The 16,706-nt window shown below is 49.6% G+C and overlaps 7 protein-coding genes across 7 annotated transcripts; 3 read left to right on the top strand and 4 right to left on the bottom strand.

Moving 5' to 3' along the window:
• Positions 1–661: 661 nt before the first annotated feature.
• On the top strand, positions 662–3,238 carry MIND_00217900 (Pentachlorophenol 4-monooxygenase; the record flags this gene model as incomplete). Its single annotated transcript, XM_037359071.1, has 18 exons — positions 662–690; positions 745–818; positions 862–898; positions 951–1,058; positions 1,104–1,156; positions 1,204–1,225; positions 1,272–1,454; positions 1,508–1,529; positions 1,581–1,910; positions 1,964–2,082; positions 2,130–2,157; positions 2,211–2,285; positions 2,336–2,418; positions 2,466–2,524; positions 2,579–2,590; positions 2,642–2,735; positions 2,790–2,843; positions 2,890–3,238. The coding sequence occupies 18 exons, from the start codon at positions 662–664 to the stop codon at positions 3,236–3,238; spliced, it is 1,731 nt and encodes a 576-aa protein (XP_037224166.1).
• A 212-nt stretch (positions 3,239–3,450) lies between these two features.
• On the bottom strand, positions 3,451–5,581 carry MIND_00217800 (Magnesium-like protein; the record flags this gene model as incomplete). Its single annotated transcript, XM_037359070.1, has 7 exons — positions 3,451–3,468; positions 3,521–3,747; positions 3,796–3,877; positions 3,926–4,434; positions 4,481–4,892; positions 4,944–5,014; positions 5,062–5,581. 7 exons carry the CDS (start codon positions 5,579–5,581, stop codon positions 3,451–3,453), a joined length of 1,839 nt encoding a protein of 612 aa, XP_037224165.1.
• Positions 5,582–5,953: 372 nt separating this feature from the next.
• On the bottom strand, positions 5,954–7,731 carry MIND_00217700 (uncharacterized protein; the record flags this gene model as incomplete). Its single annotated transcript, XM_037359069.1, has 6 exons — positions 5,954–6,438; positions 6,609–7,023; positions 7,073–7,180; positions 7,230–7,298; positions 7,344–7,563; positions 7,619–7,731. The coding sequence occupies 6 exons, from the start codon at positions 7,729–7,731 to the stop codon at positions 5,954–5,956; spliced, it is 1,410 nt and encodes a 469-aa protein (XP_037224164.1).
• Positions 7,732–8,166: 435 nt separating this feature from the next.
• On the top strand, positions 8,167–8,950 carry MIND_00217600 (uncharacterized protein; the record flags this gene model as incomplete). Its single annotated transcript, XM_037359068.1, has 2 exons — positions 8,167–8,328; positions 8,378–8,950. 2 exons carry the CDS (start codon positions 8,167–8,169, stop codon positions 8,948–8,950), a joined length of 735 nt encoding a protein of 244 aa, XP_037224163.1.
• Positions 8,951–9,040: 90 nt separating this feature from the next.
• On the bottom strand, positions 9,041–10,256 carry MIND_00217500 (PKS-ER domain-containing protein; the record flags this gene model as incomplete). The annotated part of the gene is made up of 5 exons (XM_037359067.1): positions 9,041–9,232; positions 9,284–9,705; positions 9,758–9,871; positions 9,920–9,944; positions 9,993–10,256. The coding sequence occupies 5 exons, from the start codon at positions 10,254–10,256 to the stop codon at positions 9,041–9,043; spliced, it is 1,017 nt and encodes a 338-aa protein (XP_037224162.1).
• Positions 10,257–10,511: 255 nt separating this feature from the next.
• MIND_00217400 (uncharacterized protein) lies at positions 10,512–11,003 on the top strand (the record flags this gene model as incomplete). Its single annotated transcript, XM_037359066.1, has 3 exons — positions 10,512–10,609; positions 10,662–10,755; positions 10,812–11,003. 3 exons carry the CDS (start codon positions 10,512–10,514, stop codon positions 11,001–11,003), a joined length of 384 nt encoding a protein of 127 aa, XP_037224161.1.
• A 362-nt stretch (positions 11,004–11,365) lies between these two features.
• Positions 11,366–16,274, bottom strand: MIND_00217300 (Carbohydrate esterase family 9 protein; the record flags this gene model as incomplete). The annotated part of the gene is made up of 26 exons (XM_037359065.1): positions 11,366–11,409; positions 11,464–11,566; positions 11,621–11,744; positions 11,787–12,007; positions 12,059–12,320; positions 12,367–12,958; positions 13,006–13,017; positions 13,065–13,134; positions 13,178–13,261; positions 13,314–13,432; positions 13,479–13,566; positions 13,612–13,625; positions 13,674–13,707; positions 13,758–13,899; positions 13,953–14,004; positions 14,048–14,059; positions 14,111–14,121; positions 14,172–14,416; positions 14,471–14,562; positions 14,614–14,770; positions 14,821–14,866; positions 15,260–15,336; positions 15,386–15,527; positions 15,570–15,889; positions 15,938–16,135; positions 16,179–16,274. The coding sequence occupies 26 exons, from the start codon at positions 16,272–16,274 to the stop codon at positions 11,366–11,368; spliced, it is 3,357 nt and encodes a 1,118-aa protein (XP_037224160.1).
• Between the last annotated feature and the right edge of the window lie 432 nt (positions 16,275–16,706).

Genomic DNA, 16,706 nt, shown 5'->3' with positions numbered 1-16,706 from the left:
GTATTTGGGCTCGCGTTGGAGTTGGAGTTCGTCGAGTTCGTAAAACCTGGGGGGGTTGGTACTGCCGACATAGAGGATCAGGCAGCGCTTTTATATGCTGTCGGTGAGCAAAGGATTAGTTGATGCCCATTGATGCACGAGAAGCCAAAATTCCCAAAATAGTCCAAGCTGTCGCATTATTTCCAGAAATGGTAATTTTTGGAAGCTCGTTGGATTGACGTCGTGAGAGGACCTACTAAAGGCGGTAATTATATGCCGTAAAAGCTTTTGCATGCTTTTGAGATTGGTTTGCGGATGCAGACTCTTTAGGTTATCTAAATATGAGATCGTCAATATCTAACAAACGAAATCAATTTCTTCCACTCTAGCATGTACCAAAACCGGTGACCGCTTAAGCATTTTCGGCTTGTCGACTTTCTGAATCATATATTTCTGACTATGTACTTCTTATGGATGGAGGAAGTAAGCTGCGCTCGTGTATGTACCTGAACACCTTCTCCTTGCATCTGAGTACTGGGAAGAAACTGCAGGTGGCCTTCAGATCACGTGGTCATCAAACGTTGTCCTCCTATTTCCCACCTCGTTATCGTGGAGGAAAGTCGGCGCGGCTCACCGGTTCTAGAATGCCGGCCATTAATCGAGCGGCTCTGTGCTCAAACCAATGGCACCTACCGTTGCAGACGTCGTAATGTAAGCCTAACCTCGCTCTCACAGTCCCATATCAACCTAGAGCACTGTCCAAAGTGTTGGTGCTGGACCGATTGGCTGCCTTATAGCGTACCAGCTTGCGCGGTTTGGATGTACACCGTACCTCATGGGTAGATTCTCGACGCCAGCTGGCTTGCTTAACTAGTCGCATAGAGAAGGACGACAAGAAAACGATGCCATGCTATGGGAGGTACGTGGAAGTTTACTGGCCTAGCACAATTTTGGCTAACGATAGCATGTAGGGCAACAACGTTATGGCCGCGTACAATCGAAATTTTCGACCAGCTTGACCTCTTTGAACGCTTGATGCAAACCGGAGTCGTCACTCGCAACGCTCTGCATTTTCGCAAGTATGAGACCGCCGTCTTCAACAAACCCTTCATTGAAATCCTTAGCGGAGAGCGGATCCAAGGTGGATTTATGTTTGGCAGTCGGATGGATAAACTAGGTATAAGTTTACCTAGAAAATCAACCCTTTTTAACGGCGTCCTCTAGGCGATACGTTCTTCAAATTTGCGTTGGTGACCTCGCAAGTCCTGGCTTCTCTTGCTCACACCTTTTAGACTGCATCTCCGACAACGTCTAATAGAAGAACATTTCACTGAGGCGTTAGAAGAAAATGGGGTCAAGCTGCACATGCTTCAACGTTTGCAAGGGTTCGACATCGACGAAACGGAATCTAGCCAGTACCCTGTCATAGTACAAGTCCAGAATCTCGATAATGGCCAGGTATTCCAAGTAAGATGGTCAGGATTAGTTTCCGTTTCACCTTCAACACCTTAGTGACTTTATCGCATAGCAAGTATCTGATTGGCGCAGATGTAGGCCAAATTGTTATATGAAATACTCTACAGTTTTAATACCAACTGCAGGGCGGAAAATCGACTGTGCGCTCGTTAGCGGGCATCCCGTTTCCTGGCGAGCGTACAACCCACCGATGGATTCGGATGGACGCTCGTGTTCAAACCAACATGCCCAACTCACGATGTCTCAACAGCATCGACTCCCCCGGGCATGGCCAAATCCTGTGGTGTCCCATCGACAATGGCTTGACGCGGATTGGCTATGTTTTCTCCCAAGCGCTGCTGGAGAAGTATGGTGGTGTGGAGAATGTTACACAAGAAATCGCCGTTCGAGAAGCGAAAGAGGCATTGCGTCCCTTCGAGGTCAAGTTCGAGGAAGTCGAATGGTTTACGATATATGTAGGGGCTTTCTTGTTTTGCTATGTTTGTTGTTGTTCACAGCCAACTTGCAGGGAATCGGACAGGCTATCGCTGAGACATTTTACCTCAATGAGAGGATACTTCTTGCAGGGGATGCATGTCATACTCATAGCTCTGGCTCTGCACAGGGACTGAATACGGGTGTGCAAGAGTGGGTTGTTGACCTACAAGACAAATCAGTCTTACTGGTTGATATAGCGCTGTTAATCTTTCATGGAAACTAGCGGTGAGCCCTGATTCTCGATAATCAAGCCCACTCTTAACGTCTAAAAAAAACAGCTCGTTCTCCACGGTTTTGGCAAAGAATCACTCCTGAAGACATACGATCTAGAACGTCGGCCCAGCGTTCAACAGGTCTTGTATTCGGCTTTCCAACAACGTTTGGTCACTCATCTTGTGTCGAGGTCATCAATAACGACAAAGTCATCAGCACGCTCATCTCTGGTAAATATCCACCACGCTTCCAAGGTCGCCAAGAGCATCCACAGTTGGAATTCCTGCTTCTGTGAAGCCAAAATCTGAAACTCTCCCAAGAGACCTTCTCACGGAGTGGTATACGGATGTAAACGTCCAATTGTTCACTTTGGGCCTGGGTGGGTATTGCCGACTATGTTCCATCTCCGACTGACGGGGGAACGAATGACCAGGCATATCATATTGTACGTATTTCCCGTGTGTCACTAGCACCGTTATAACAAAATACTATGCAGCAACAAACATACTCAATTCTTCACAAGGAGAACCTTCAGCTGCCACAATTCGTCCAGGGGAACGCGGCCCAGATGTGTTTCTAACTACCATCGGGTGAGTTGTCGGGGTTCAGGATTTGTAATCAGCTACTCAGTGTGATAAACATAGCACAAAGGACCCCGTCCGTCTACACCAGGTACTCAAGAATGACGCTAGATTCAGGTGTCTGGCTATGCCTTTCCCTTTTGCATCATCTCAACTCGCGCAGCATCGTCATATTAGCTGGTAAATGTACGCACTCTTTGTTGGCGTCGTTCCAATCCGCTCTTCCGGCATTCCTATCACTTTCTCCCCACTGGAAACGGGTCTTCAAATTCGTTACCATTGCCGCATTCTCCGGGAATGGTGCGACTGACGTTCTGGGCCGTGGGTATTGGGGGCGTGTTCTGTGGGATAGCGATGGCCGCGCGCATGCTATTTACGGGGTCGACGAAGAACGTGGAGCGGTGATTGTGTTCAGGCCTGATGGTTGGATCGGCTGTGTATTGGCATTGGATGGGAAAGTGGTGGATGCGCTGGGCAGTTACTTTGGAGAATTCCTCGATCTCTTGGCGTGAAATTCGTCTCCAGTAGCCGTGGTGAGTTGTTTGTTCTTGACCTGGGAGGTCTCAGTAGAAGTTGAGCTGATCCTCTCGAATCGGTCTAGTCTGGGAGTGAACTCAGATCCCACCACGCTACTCAATTGGACAGACACAATGATCCCGTAGATAATAAACAGTGAGATAGCATGGATGTAAAGACCGTTGATAGCGAGTGTGGTAGTCATGAATCATGCCGTTTTTAGTGTCTGTCCCGGAAAAGTTCATGACCGCGCTCATAACAGCAGAAAAGATGCATACCTTTTTAACGATCCTCTTCATTAAAATGTGCTTCTGCACGTAGTGGATAATGCGCTTGATGTCTGGGGTTATGAAAATTGGGAGCACGACCGCCATGACAGGTAGTGCGATCTCCCAGAAGCTGGAATAGAAATGAGTATGTCGCTCATGAATGATATCAAAGACTTGCAGTAGATCAGAATGGCCATGGACAGACCACATGCCCTCGAAATTCATTCCGAAATAGCCTGTAGACGATGTGAGCGAATCATAGAAACAGTCAGCCCATTGCATACCAGTGAGCAACGTGAGAGGCAAGAAGATGATAGTGGCAAGGGTGAGCCGTCTCATAACCTCGTTCATCTCGTAGCTGGCCATCTGAGAACAAATGAATGGCAAGTAAAGCTGGGGCAGAAAGCGACCAACATTGAAGGTATAGTTGATAAGGTTTTCACCAATGCCTGCAAACATTTCGAGAGAGCTCAATATGTACTCCATGTGGTCGAAAACATCGGCGAGGTATATCTTGCTCTTGTGGCTCATGAACCCCGCTGGCTTGAAGTCTTGGTTGGCAGCCACAGACGAGTCAACGAGGGCTGCTGCACGGTCTACGTCATACCGACGCAACCCATAGATGACAGTACGGATCGGTTCCAGAGTGCGTTTGTGGAGGATAAGATCTCCTGAAAGAATGTGCAAGTTTCGGACAGTCTCGATCTTGGGCTTGAGGAGAATCTCTCGTTCGAATTTCCGGATTTTGACATGGTAAGTGTCAATGACTTCCAGGGCCTTGTCGACCAATAAATCGAGGAGACTCTGGACAAGTAAGGATGGGTCGGCCGATGTCCGCAGCCCCGTGTCGCGTTGGCGAAGCCGCCTGGTGATAGGTTGAGTAAGGTCCAGCGAGGGGGCCGAGTGCATGGAAATAACAACACCTGTGGAGGATATGATATCTGGTTGAACAAAAACTAAAAAACTAACCGCTTCTGAACAGGAATATGAACATTGGCGAGACCTTAACATTAACTCGGTCGCCACTCTTGAGGGCTCTCAGAGCAACCTCATCTATCCGTCGCTTCGTGGCCGGATCGAGACTATGCATTGTTGTTGTCCGTCTGGATTTGCGAGGAGTGGAAACGTCTGAACGAGACGTGGGGAGAATGGGCGCCTTTTTCCGGCGGGTAGAGTTACCATGCAAAGTCTTCTCGTCCTCACCGAAGTCACCATCCCCCATTTCACGCATTTCCACGTCATTATCTGCGTCGGTAAAAGGAACGGGTGATTCTGACCGAGGCGCATCAGTCAAAGTCGAGCCTTGAGCTGCTGCGGACGCGAAGGCCTCATCATCAGTAGAGAGTTCGTGGCAGAGAATGCGGAGGAATAGATGTTGGGTCTGAAAAAGGTCAATTGCGACAGAAAATGGTGGCAAGGATATAGGACACACATAATAGTCCACCTTGGAGCGGGTCTGACTTCTGGTGTTGAAGACATCCTCCAAAGCCAATGGGTGTAAATCTACAAATAAAGTCACGAATGGTCCAGAGCGCCAAGAGTTGGCGTACTGTACTTGAGAGAAACAGCCTTGATAACGTCCCAGCTCATGCCCGCAATGTTTATCCATCGTACTTTCACCCAAGGCTCTTGAGCGCTGGCAGCGTCGTCATTCATAAAGTTGACGAACTCCCTATTCGTCATCCTCCCAAAACTGCTCTGAGTTGAGGAGTAGTCGGCCACTTCGATGATGCAGTCCTGCTTTATGCCACCGTACATTGCGTCTGCTGAGGCTCGCCTCACGTCGACACCGGGTTCTGCTCCAATGCCACGGGTAGTAATGACCGTTGTACTGCGATGCATGGCAATGACTTTGCGGACGACATGCCTGAATCGACGGATAGGTTCGCTATGAGCGGGCCGACTAGAATTGAAGGAAGGTCGGGGTCGGGGCAAAGCCGTGTGTTTGGTGGGAGACGCCGCAATCGGTGAAGTCCCATAGGTGGGTGACGAGGGTCCATGCTCCTCGTCGTCCAGGTCGGGCGTCAAAGAGCGCCCATCCGAGTCGCTGAAGGAGTTTTCCCGCGGCATCGCCTGGTGAGGGTAGAAAGAAGGAAGATTGCCCCTGCCTCACCGGCTGCCAACAACAGCGCGCCCATCATAACGGCAACTCCCAAAATTTATATTTGGAACAGGACCTTCAAACCCTCCTCCTGATTAAATTCAATGTTAACTTGGTCCTCTGCGAAAGTCTAATCATGCCTTTCCGCCTCATCTCGAGTCATGATCTCCCCTTCCGAGTCCAATACTTACCTTGGTTGGACATGAGGAAATGAATACGGGTAGCAACAATCACAGCCCGACGCGCCCGACAGGCCAAGCATAAGTAGAAAGTCCATAAGTACAAGTAGTCACAAAATACAACAAGTAGTCACAAAATACAACAACAACGTCCTTGAGGCATTACTTGGTACCATTATGATAAACGAAAGTGTGACGCATAACAGCGTTTTCAGGGACCGGCGTTGGTCGGGGCCGATAAAAAGTGGAGCCAGAGGACGGATTCGGCGCAGGTGGTCCATGACTCTGTAGCAGAGGTGAAGGTGAGAGAACAGGTGAAATGGTGGGTGCCGCAACAGTCGGCATCGGCCAGGGCATAGAATTGGGTTTCGGTGCGGGGACGGGATGTTGAAGGTTTTGCATTGCTGGTGATGCAATGGGCGTCGGTGCAGTTGCATTGCTCATCGCGGGTGAGCCAAGAGTCGCGTTGCTGGGAGTAGACGCCGATACTGGGGCCTTGGAAGCGGTGACGGCAATGCCTGGATTGGGTGGAGGAGGGTTAGGCGGAGGTTCTGTAGTCTCTTCGCGGCGACGTTTGGGCCGCGATCCACTTTCTTTTAGACCCATTGCGCTGGCCTTGAGAAGAATTTGGTGCCTACACAAGACGCCTCAGGACCATTATAGAAATGCGATGCAAAAACTGGAACCTTGTTCGGCCGCTTCCCCACTCATTCACAACTCCTTCCCAGTCGATATCCCCATTTCCATGCTTGTGTGTTCCCACAAGTTCCCGGAGACGCGCCATTTCATCAGCAGACCATGATCCTTGGAGGCTGACCGTATTCTGTGGTGGAGCGGAGGATGTTGACGGTACTGGGGGTGAGTTGTTGGTGTTGGTGGTTGTACCTGGTGCATAAAAAGCCAGGGTAAGTAGGATAGGCGTAATACGGGCCACCGATGGCAGTGGCAGGATAAGCATATTGTTGGGAGCCAAGCGATACGACGAATGAGCCAGGGTTGGTGATCACGGTTGTTGCTGGAGGTTGCGACGTTGTAGTTGACTGTGAAGTCGATGGCATCGGCTTGGGAGCGGACGTGCTCGGAGGCTTTGGGCTTGATGTCGAAGTAGATGTGGCTATTGAAGTAGGCGGAGCGGGCGCTGTGACAGGAGCCACCTGAGGTTGATAAAACGTGGGAACAGCGGTATACATGGGAGGAGGAGGATTTGAGATCAATTTGGTTGGATTTGCTAACTGACCTCGAGTTAAAGACCACCCACAAGAACAATTAAAAACAACTCACAAGTGCATCACAAATCTGTTTCGCTTCATTCAGCAATACGAGCGGGTCAAGTTTGCTTGAAGGCCCCATTTGGTAGCATTGGGCAATAACTAGTGGCGGAGTGCTTTTCTGAAAAATCATTTGCATCCTACGTATTGCAGACGCGAGCGCTGCTTACCACCAGTTCTTCTGCTGCCCCATAGAATTCATGACAGAGGTTGAGGATCCGCCACTGAAATTCGTAGTACTTGGCAGGGAATTAGCGCGAATCAAGCGGCCATGACGCCAGCACCTGTTTGTTCTGGGCATTGACTGGTAGTGGAGAAGCATCGGTGCTGGCGTCCTTTCCAGCCGTTGAAGTTTCAACAATAGTCTGGTTGGAAGTATCTGGCGTTGTCGGTGGGTCGGACGCGACCGTGACTTTTTTACTCTTTGAACCTTTGGGACGGCCGGGCTTCCTCTTTTCGATGGGTGCGGTAGTTGTTGTTACAGGCTGAGCCGTATTATTCAGTCTGGGAAGGAGGGACTGAGCGGATAATTCAATCCTAGTGCATAAACAAGTCCTACGGTGCTTGTGTATGACCAGCAGCAACTTCGACGTGGCGCTGGGGTGGCGTTGAGGTTACCACTGGTGGTCTTGGTGGTTCATGGAGTGCGTAAGAAAGCGACTGTCGATCCATTCAAAATATGCCGCCGGATGTTCCGAAGCAATCCCTCGCCGAAAACTCCTTCGTGACCTGTCTGCTTGCACTGTGATTTTACACGTTCAGCCGTCTTTGCAAGATCGGGAATGGGAAACATGGCGTACAGATAAGCCCAATGATATTTCTCGTTCGCCCTGGAGATTTGGATCCAAGTTATGAGACCGTTGAGGGTGAGATGCCCGTGGCTGGTGCACAATCTACACTCGGGTGTCACATCACCTGAGATTTCCATATATGGTAACTTCGTACTTACTCGCAAGTTGTGCAGTCTGAGCCTTTCATTGTGAGCAGGACTGTGTCTAAGTCACACCCTCCACTGTGAACCTCCTTGGAAAAAAAAGAGTCGTTCACGATAGTTGCGGTGTCATTGAAGTTTTAGTCTAGTGCATAACGCTTGTGACGCTTTTCACCATGACCAATTCAAGTCAACGCTCGTTTCGCAGCTATGCTGTTCCTGCCCTCACCAAAATATTGCACGGAACTGCACCGTTCATAAGCAGTTTTCTACTCATTCATCTCTCCGCGCCAATGTTAGCTAATCTGGGTGGTTCGTCATTAGCTTCACAAACGATGGTTCATCCCTGTCCTGCCACATCTGCCATCTTTCTCAATTCAGCTTTAGCTTCTCGGTCGGGAATACTATCAAACAGAACTCGGTGAACAATACCTGCTACTTGCTCCCCTTGTTGCCCATGGATTGTCTGGCCTTGCCAAACGAGCAGTCTCCCCGTCGAATGCACCTCCACGACCCTGGACGAGTCTTTTGTCTCTCACAGGTTACGCAAACATCGTATTCTTCCTTCCGGTCCACTTCATGACCCATCGTGTTTTCCCTCAATTACCAGACCCACCAATTCAAGCCCTTGGTCCTTCGGAGCTCGATTTCGAATACGTTAAATTTGCACTGACACGGTGGCCAAAGCGAAGTTGGTTTTTATATGGTGGACTAGTGATCTGTGTGGTGCTTCATACCGTTGAAGGGCAGCGGCTGCTGTTCAAATCGTATTTCGCGCAGTCAATGGGCAGAATGGGGGCTGCTGCCCAAACGAGATTGAGAGCCATAGGATTGTCATTGGCAGCGCTTCCTGTGTTGTCTGGACTTTGGGTTATGTCTCAGGAGCCACTAATGGCATTTCCGTCTGCGTTTTCACGCTTCCAGGCGTCGTTCACCCACTCGCCATTTTATAGATTCTGAATATTGAGGTGAGTGGTTTTGTGTTTCTCTCAGCGAAGATTATTGATGCCCAAGTATCACTCAGAAGTCCCTATACGTTGTACATACATTCTAATCGACCAAGCAAACCACTTTGCCTGCCGCCGCATTGGACTCCATATATGTATGGGCGTCGACTGTCTCAGCGATTCCGAACACCTTATCAACGTTAAGCTTGAGCTCGCCGCTCCCGACCGCATCCACGATCGCTTGAAGAGGTGCCGTCGAAAGGTTGATACTGCGACCGGAGAACGTCGTTATGTGCTATTTGGAGTCAACAACTCGCAGCCTAATTTCTATCCTCAACACACACACCTTGGCTGGCATGAGCAAAGCCCACGGTCTGAACTCCATGCTCCACACATTTGAGAGCGTTCCCACCATAGCCACAACACCATTCGGCGTCAATGCTGCCATCGTGTCTGCCAGCACGGGTGGGCCAACCAACTCGACCGCCTTGTTCACGCCCATCTCATTTGGACTGAGCTTTTTCACCGTTTCACTAATATTTCCCGTAGGAGGGTCAACGACAGCGTGGTGTGCTCCGCTTTCTTTGAGGATCGTTGCTTTCGCTTCAGTGCGCGTTGAAGAAATCACAGAGGAGGCACTGAAGCCAAAGTGAGGTGATTTGGATGTTGCCAGAGCCGCTAGCGCGAGACCGAGACTGCTTGACCCACCGCGAATGAGAAGACTTTCGCCTGCCTCGAGTTTGAGAGCAGATTTGAGAATTCCCCAAGCTTGCCGTTTTCTTCAGCTTGTAGATAACTGCAACAAGTTTAGAAGACGCACCAGTCAAAAACGTCACTGGAATGGCCGCAAACTGGGCCCAACTGACATTCGCAGGAAGTTTTATTGCGGCAGAAACGAATTGGTGAGGCACGAGGGTGTATTCTGAGTATGAGCCTGGATGCGATGTTTAATATAGGTCAAAAAAGAATAGGTAAGACTGACCGTCAAACTGGACTCCCATCCCGCCCTAACAATCCGATCAGACCATCTCCGACAATCTTCTTGCTTAACGGACCATCATAGCGGCAACGACATCGCCTTCCTTCCACAAGCCCCCTCCAGCGTGCTGGACTATGCCAACCGCTTCGTTGCCTGGAATTCTTGGAAACGACAAGCCAGGAAGTTGACCCTTGCGAGCATACAGCTCTGCGCGGTTCAAGCCGAATGCTTTGACCCTGATGAGCACATGGCCGTCCTTGGGCTGTGGTGCAGGGTGGTCGGTCGAATAGACGAGTTCACGTGCTTCGATGGGCGCCCGGGGGCACATCACTGCGCGCATCGTTCGAGGAAGGGCCGATTCTGGGCTTGTCGCGTTTTATATCTCCTGTGCGATGAGCCGCCATCATGGGCGAGTCCCTTTTTGGATATTAAATTGCCAAAAGTAGCGGATTCCCCAAACCGTTTAACCGCCGCTTTCTCAGCGCGCCGATTTCCCGGTTGCTTTCTCAGCGCGTTATTTGATCAACGCGCACACGTGATCCACTCCACGACGGCGTCATTGGTTCCTGCTCCAACACAGCGTAATCAATGAGGTATGCGGTCTACGGGGTATATAAGCAAGATGAGCGGTCAGTCAGCGCCAACAAACTCCCATCTACACACAATAATGTCCTCTGATAACTCATCTTACAAGTTCGTCGGCATTTTCGATTCTCATCCATGATCCTTACATTTGTTTCTACAGCAAGACCACGGGTCAATACCACTCGACCAAGGGCTCGCTTGTCGAAGCAATTGGAAACGCGACTGGTCTTGAATCATGGCAAAAGTCTGGCAAGGTTCGCATATTTTTTTTTGTATTTTTTCTTGGCTAGAGTGATCAACGCGTCCTCAGGAGGAACATGCTGCCGGTGAAGCCGAATATAAGGCTGCCCAAGCCCACGAATACGTCGAGGGCGCTACGGACCGGATGCATGGAAAGGGGGAAGCCGTCTGGGGCGCTGTGACGGGCGACAAGACGCAGCAGGCCAAGGGCAACATCCGCCACGACAAAGGCCAAGCCCAACAAGAACTGAATGAGCCTTGAAGGAGCCTTGAGTAAATAGATGTAGCTGTACCAACCTATAATCAACTGTATTATTGCTTTGAAGTGCGACAGCTTTTTCGGGCAAGGTACCTAAGTGGGCTGTTGATACGCGACATTCCGCATTGAGTGTCAGCGACTTGGACACCTACAATCATGTCATGCCTCTCGCCTTTTACTAGAGGCATCCGTGTTGGTGTCCATTGTCAGTCGCTCTCAATAATTTCTCTCCCGAGCTTCCTTGAAGCTACTTCTTTTCTTTTCATTTTATCTTTTACAAAAAGCATACTTTTTCTGGAGTGACAGCTCTGAATTGAAATCACCTGGAGCAGAGACTGCAACAGAATATTTGCCTATGCCACTTCTTACAAGACATCTACAAGCTTGCGACGGGACGACAACACGGCAACTACTTTTGAATCAAACCCTAGCAAGTCGCTACCTCTGGTTGCCACTAAATCACGGTCATGTCCCGCCAGCGGGCGTGACAATAATCGCTCCAGGTTGGTAGAAACAATAGCAAATGCTTCACTCTTCGAAATCTTCCCGCCAGCGGAGTACTGGGCCTGTCGACGAATTACTATTAGATTCCAGACGGGCAGCTGGAGGTAGGAACTAACCCAGGCAGCCTCGAATCGCGTATTACGCGCATCCCAAATTTCGAGAACGCCGAGACCGACGGTTACGTTGTGTGCAATTAACCTCGATAGGTCGGTATGCTCAGTAAGCGGTGGGCCGGGCAGACTAAAGATGAGAAAGAATAATCCAATAAGGCTGGGCCCTTACATCCGACGATTTTCCCAGAAAGTGGGAGTTGCGCGGGCTGGAACAAGCACAACACCGATCCCTGCTTCCCCTAGCTCTTTTGCGAGAAGATGAGCTTCAGTTGCGCCGGTGATGGTCATCTTGATGGTTTTTGCAGTCACTTGTTCGACTTCACGCTTCAAGAGCACGAGTGTTGCAATAATGTCGGCTCCATATGCTTCGATTACCAGAGGAATATCGCCCTGCAGCAGTCAGCAACAGAAACAGAAACCGACTCGTTAGGAGCAACTGACATCAAGAACCCGTTGGACATATCCTTTGAGAGGCCCATGAACAGGATGCAGAAGCAAACGCCGCAGGACAGCGATCTGGGTGCTAATAGAACCAGACACAAGGTGTGAAACGGTTGTGTGGAGGGCAGTAACTTCATGTAAGACGGCACCAGGTTCAAGTTTGTTGGATGCTGCGAGAGAAAAAGAAACACCAAGACCATTGACAACACTGGAACGCAGCGGAGCGACAATGCCAGTGGTCACTCCCGAGCGATACGCAAGCCTATTTGATGTTAGAGCAGTGAATTGATACGAAAAAAGGCACCAACAAAGCGTCTCGCGTCAGGAATTGCAGTCCGTCCACTGCACGAATAGCTGCCCCATTCCCACCGACGATAGCTGGAACACCGTCGTTTGACAACACATCGAATAGAGAGCCATCAACAGTGGATGGCTCCGCTTGAATATGCTCCAGTCCCAATGGCGCGCCAAAGGTTGTCAGTGCAGGCCAGATGGCTCCACCCTGGAGATTAACGACCTCGGCGTCAACAATGGAATCGAGTCGGCATTCGCCAACACAGACCAGTCGACCATCAACAGCAACAGCAGTTCCAAGAACATCATCGCTCGAGGCGGAGAACAATTCTTCGACATCGTTGGATAGGTCGGTTGCCAAAACAGAGCGCACATTCACGAAAACGACTGGTCGGCCACGAATGGGTTTTGGATCCAGAGGCGGAAGGCCTTCGTATTCAACGGCCTCTTTCGCATCGTCGTCGAAATCAGGTACGATGGGCGGGTTCTGGAATGCCAGAGGTTTGCGTGCGATATGAGGATTTTTGAGCTGCGGAATTCCGTCAATGAAGACCTGTTTCGGCGTTGCTCCAAGGTTAAGAGGGTGAGAATCCCAAATAACGAGATCTATAGTGTTCCAGCCTTCTTACGAGTACTAAACCAGTATCACTTACCTGCATCCCAGCCTAAATTCCGTTAGTGATGTACTAGTGGTCTTGATTATTGTAATTACCTTCTCTAATGAATCCAATGCGATGGTCCATTCCCATTGCTCGCGCAGGAGTGGTGGTCACTGAAGCCATCTCCGAACACTCAATCGATGAACTCAAGCGGCTAGGAACTCACGGCTAAGTTGGCGGGGAACCCATAAAAGTGCGCTTGCTGAGCTTCATACACAAGGTATCGTGAATTGAGAACGGGATGGTCGCTCTGGAAGGAAGAGTTGACATAGAGCACCTAGAAAGATGGAAGATCCAGGTACCTTCATTACTACGTCAATGCCGTGCGTTGCCAAGATGCGAGGTGCAAATTCGGATGCACGATAGGCTTCGAGCTTGTATCGAGAGTTGGTAGCGAACAGGGCGATTGCGGGTGTTGGACCTGACGGCGTTGTTAAACAGGCACGTAATCGTAGCAAGAGTATTACCGTAGGTTTTCTTGATGAGGTCTGGAACGAGATACGCCTCCGAGGCATGATGGAAGGCAGCGATAGGAAATTCGAATTCGTTTGAAAGCTATAAGGATCTTATATGAAGTCTGGTTGATGTTATTGGACAGACCCGAACAAGCCCATCTAGCAATCATAAGTTAAGTTTCAAGAAAGAGGATGAAGGAATTTAACCGAAATCTTCAGCCATATAGCAGTGAACATTGACCTTCATGATATCAGGCATAGATCGGAACCGCGTGGAATATCATCAATCACCTTAACCTTGCCTCGAAGGACATCTACCAGCGACTCCCACTGGAGGCTCTCCGGATACTCTCCCAAGCCCTCCCAGTCATTGGACATGACACGCGAACAGTATGCGTCCTGTTTCTTTTGAATTTGTTTGGCTGTATTGTACCTGCAAACCTGTTGAACAAGAAACAATCATAGAGTTGTCAATCGTGTACATACGCTTCTCGGAATGCCCATATGGTGTCCATGCGGGTAACACCATACCAGCCACCTAGTAAAGATTAGATGAGATCGTCCAATAAGTAAGCACATACTGGGATTTTCGCCTGTCGGTCATCGTGACATATTTTCTCTATGCACGCCTTGACTTGACTCACCGCAAGCATGTCTACGGAGCTGCTTAGAAATATATTAACCACGAACCAGACCAAAACTGACTTCATATGGCGCCAACGAGGCGGCCCATCCACGACAGGGAATGACGAGTTGATATTATATGGTGGCTCGAGGACCATGGCCGTTGTCGACCGTTCATCAGTCTTGCGGGGCTTGATGACGAATGCCTGTCCGCCAATCGAATCACCAGAGCCCGGCAAGACCAACGCCGTAGTGATCCCCCCTGCAATAGATGTCTCGTAGGACAAGTCATGGGTGTTAAGACCGTCGATACTCCGCAACCAGGGCTAAAAAGAAAGGAGGTCATATAGACCTTTCAGCGCAAAGAATGTAAGACACACAAGAATAAGGCCTTTGGGAGAGTTCCCGTCCGAGGCGCCATTTAACGACGGGAGAGAAAAATCTCCCATATGAGAATGTAAGTCGACGATTCCTGACTCGCCGTTAACCACTAGACGACGCCAAGAAGCGTAAATATGCGTACCAGGTGTAATCCATGCCTCTTCCGCGTCAATGACCACCAACTCGGGGCCGTACTGTTTAAGCAGACGTGCCTCCAACTTCCCGACAGCCTTTATGAGCCCCCGGTCGATCAGGATATCAGCAAGCAAGACTTGAGTGCCGTTCTTTTCCCCAGTCCACTGCGACCGTAGTTAGTCTGCTTGAAATATAAAGAGGCTCGACAACTCACCAGTCGCGCGTTTTGAAGAAGATGCGGACGTGTCCCTGGGACAAACCTGTCGGATTCAGACCTGTGTCGGAAGTTTGGAGGTGGTCCTGGCTTTTTGTCGAGGTTGCGACATTTCGAAATGATCTCATGACGGTCCAGTAAGCGAATGTTGCGCGTCGTTGTGGGAGCGGGCCACCAATGGATGAGGAGAATGATAAATAATAGAAACATCACCCCATAGACTCGCGGCTGGACTGAACTGCTCATCGGTGGTGGAGTCAACAAACCCATCACATTAGCGTAACATTTCGTGTGTCAGGATGCTTACATACGTTCAGATATACTACTTACACAACAAAAGACACTACTACACAGTTCAGGTCGCTCCCCACGGCCAGAAGATAGGAACAGTTCTTCCCGGCATGAGATGTGTAATCCCCCAAAGTGCGCGAATGCTTACTTTTTGTATTCCTCCCATTTCGGATCGCCACCAAAGCGTTTGTCTCCCGCTGCTTCGAGGGGGGGTACACCGGAGACCTGATTGACGGTGGGTCAGTACTTGCATCTCAACAAGTAGGCAGATGACCTTGCGAACGAGAAACCAAGTGAACAGAGGGCTTATTCCTGCCAAAAGCAGAGTACCAAGCGGATAGTTGGGCGTTCTGATGCTTCCAGCTGCAAGAGCCCAGATTGCAATCCAGTTCCCGACTTCTCCGACATAGCTGAATCTACATTGGCGTTGAAACGAGAGGGGTCGATGCAGAACACACTTTGGATGTCTCGAGATCGACCACAAACCGCTGGAGATAAACTTCTCTTCATGCTCTTTGCTATCTTTTGCCTTTCTCCAAGCTGACTTTTGCTTATCTGCAATGACCTCGAACAGAAACGATCCAGTAAAGAGGGTACCAGCAAGAACATCTGTCATTCCGAGGAGGGGATGGAGTGTCGGTGGAATCACATTGACCATATAGACCGGGAGACCAACAAGAACCACCCAAGTTGCCTGAGCAAGCCAGTAGAATGTGAAAATGCCCGGTTGACTCTTGACATCGTCGAAACGTGAGTCGCTGCCAGCCTTGATAGCTCTCTATGTGCCGATCAGAGATAATAAGAGGACTAAAGGCTATAGATGCACCATTGCAAGAAAAGTTCCGAGACGAAGGCTCCAAATCCCCAGTGCCGTTGTAACCAGGAGCTGGCGTGGCGCCAACGAAAGTAGACTTGGAAGGGCCGTACCACGAATATATTTGGCTTTGAGGGAGGGATAGTATAGAGACACAAATGTTGAGGTGATGAAACCCAGACTGCCCGCTAAGTCGTAGTACTTTTCATTCTGTTGAGGGACAAAAATCGCGGCGAAAGCTGAAGGATCGCACGTCAGTGTCGTATGGGGAAACACGAACACACAACGAGCCAGTCTGAACAATGTAAGAGGTCACAACGGTTGGAACCAGACGAGAAAAGACAGTCATGGTTGCAGAAACAAGTAATGGACAGTGACGAAATGTGACGATGAGAACCGACGTCATTTACGCTGCTGCATTTTGGACTAGTTTCTTTCTTTCTTTCATCAATGAGACCGATATGAGTTTTCTCTTTCTCTAGCAATACATCAATGAGACCGATATGAGTTAAAGCTATAGCCCAACTTACGAGGCATATTATTTTCGGATGACATGAATTACAAGCAGTGGATCAAAATCGCGAGTTTCGAAGGCGAACGGGATCTGTAAACTGACTTGAAGAAGCTGTAGTAGAGCTGAAAGTGTGTTGCAGATGCAGTAGTCAACGTAGGGCTTGGTGGAAACGAGATTGTCCATTAATTGAACAGCTGGCCAGTACGGGGGCACTAATGCAAACTTTTGTTATCGGATTTGCACTCGAGCGCCGCCAACGAGTATAGA

The sequence above is a fragment of the Mycena indigotica genome, assembly GCF_014461135.1.
Source record: "Mycena indigotica strain 171206Taipei chromosome Unknown Mind.scaff0002, whole genome shotgun sequence".
Lineage (NCBI taxonomy): Eukaryota > Fungi > Basidiomycota > Agaricomycetes > Agaricales > Mycenaceae > Mycena > Mycena indigotica.
This window is presented reverse-complemented; position numbering and strand designations above follow the sequence as displayed.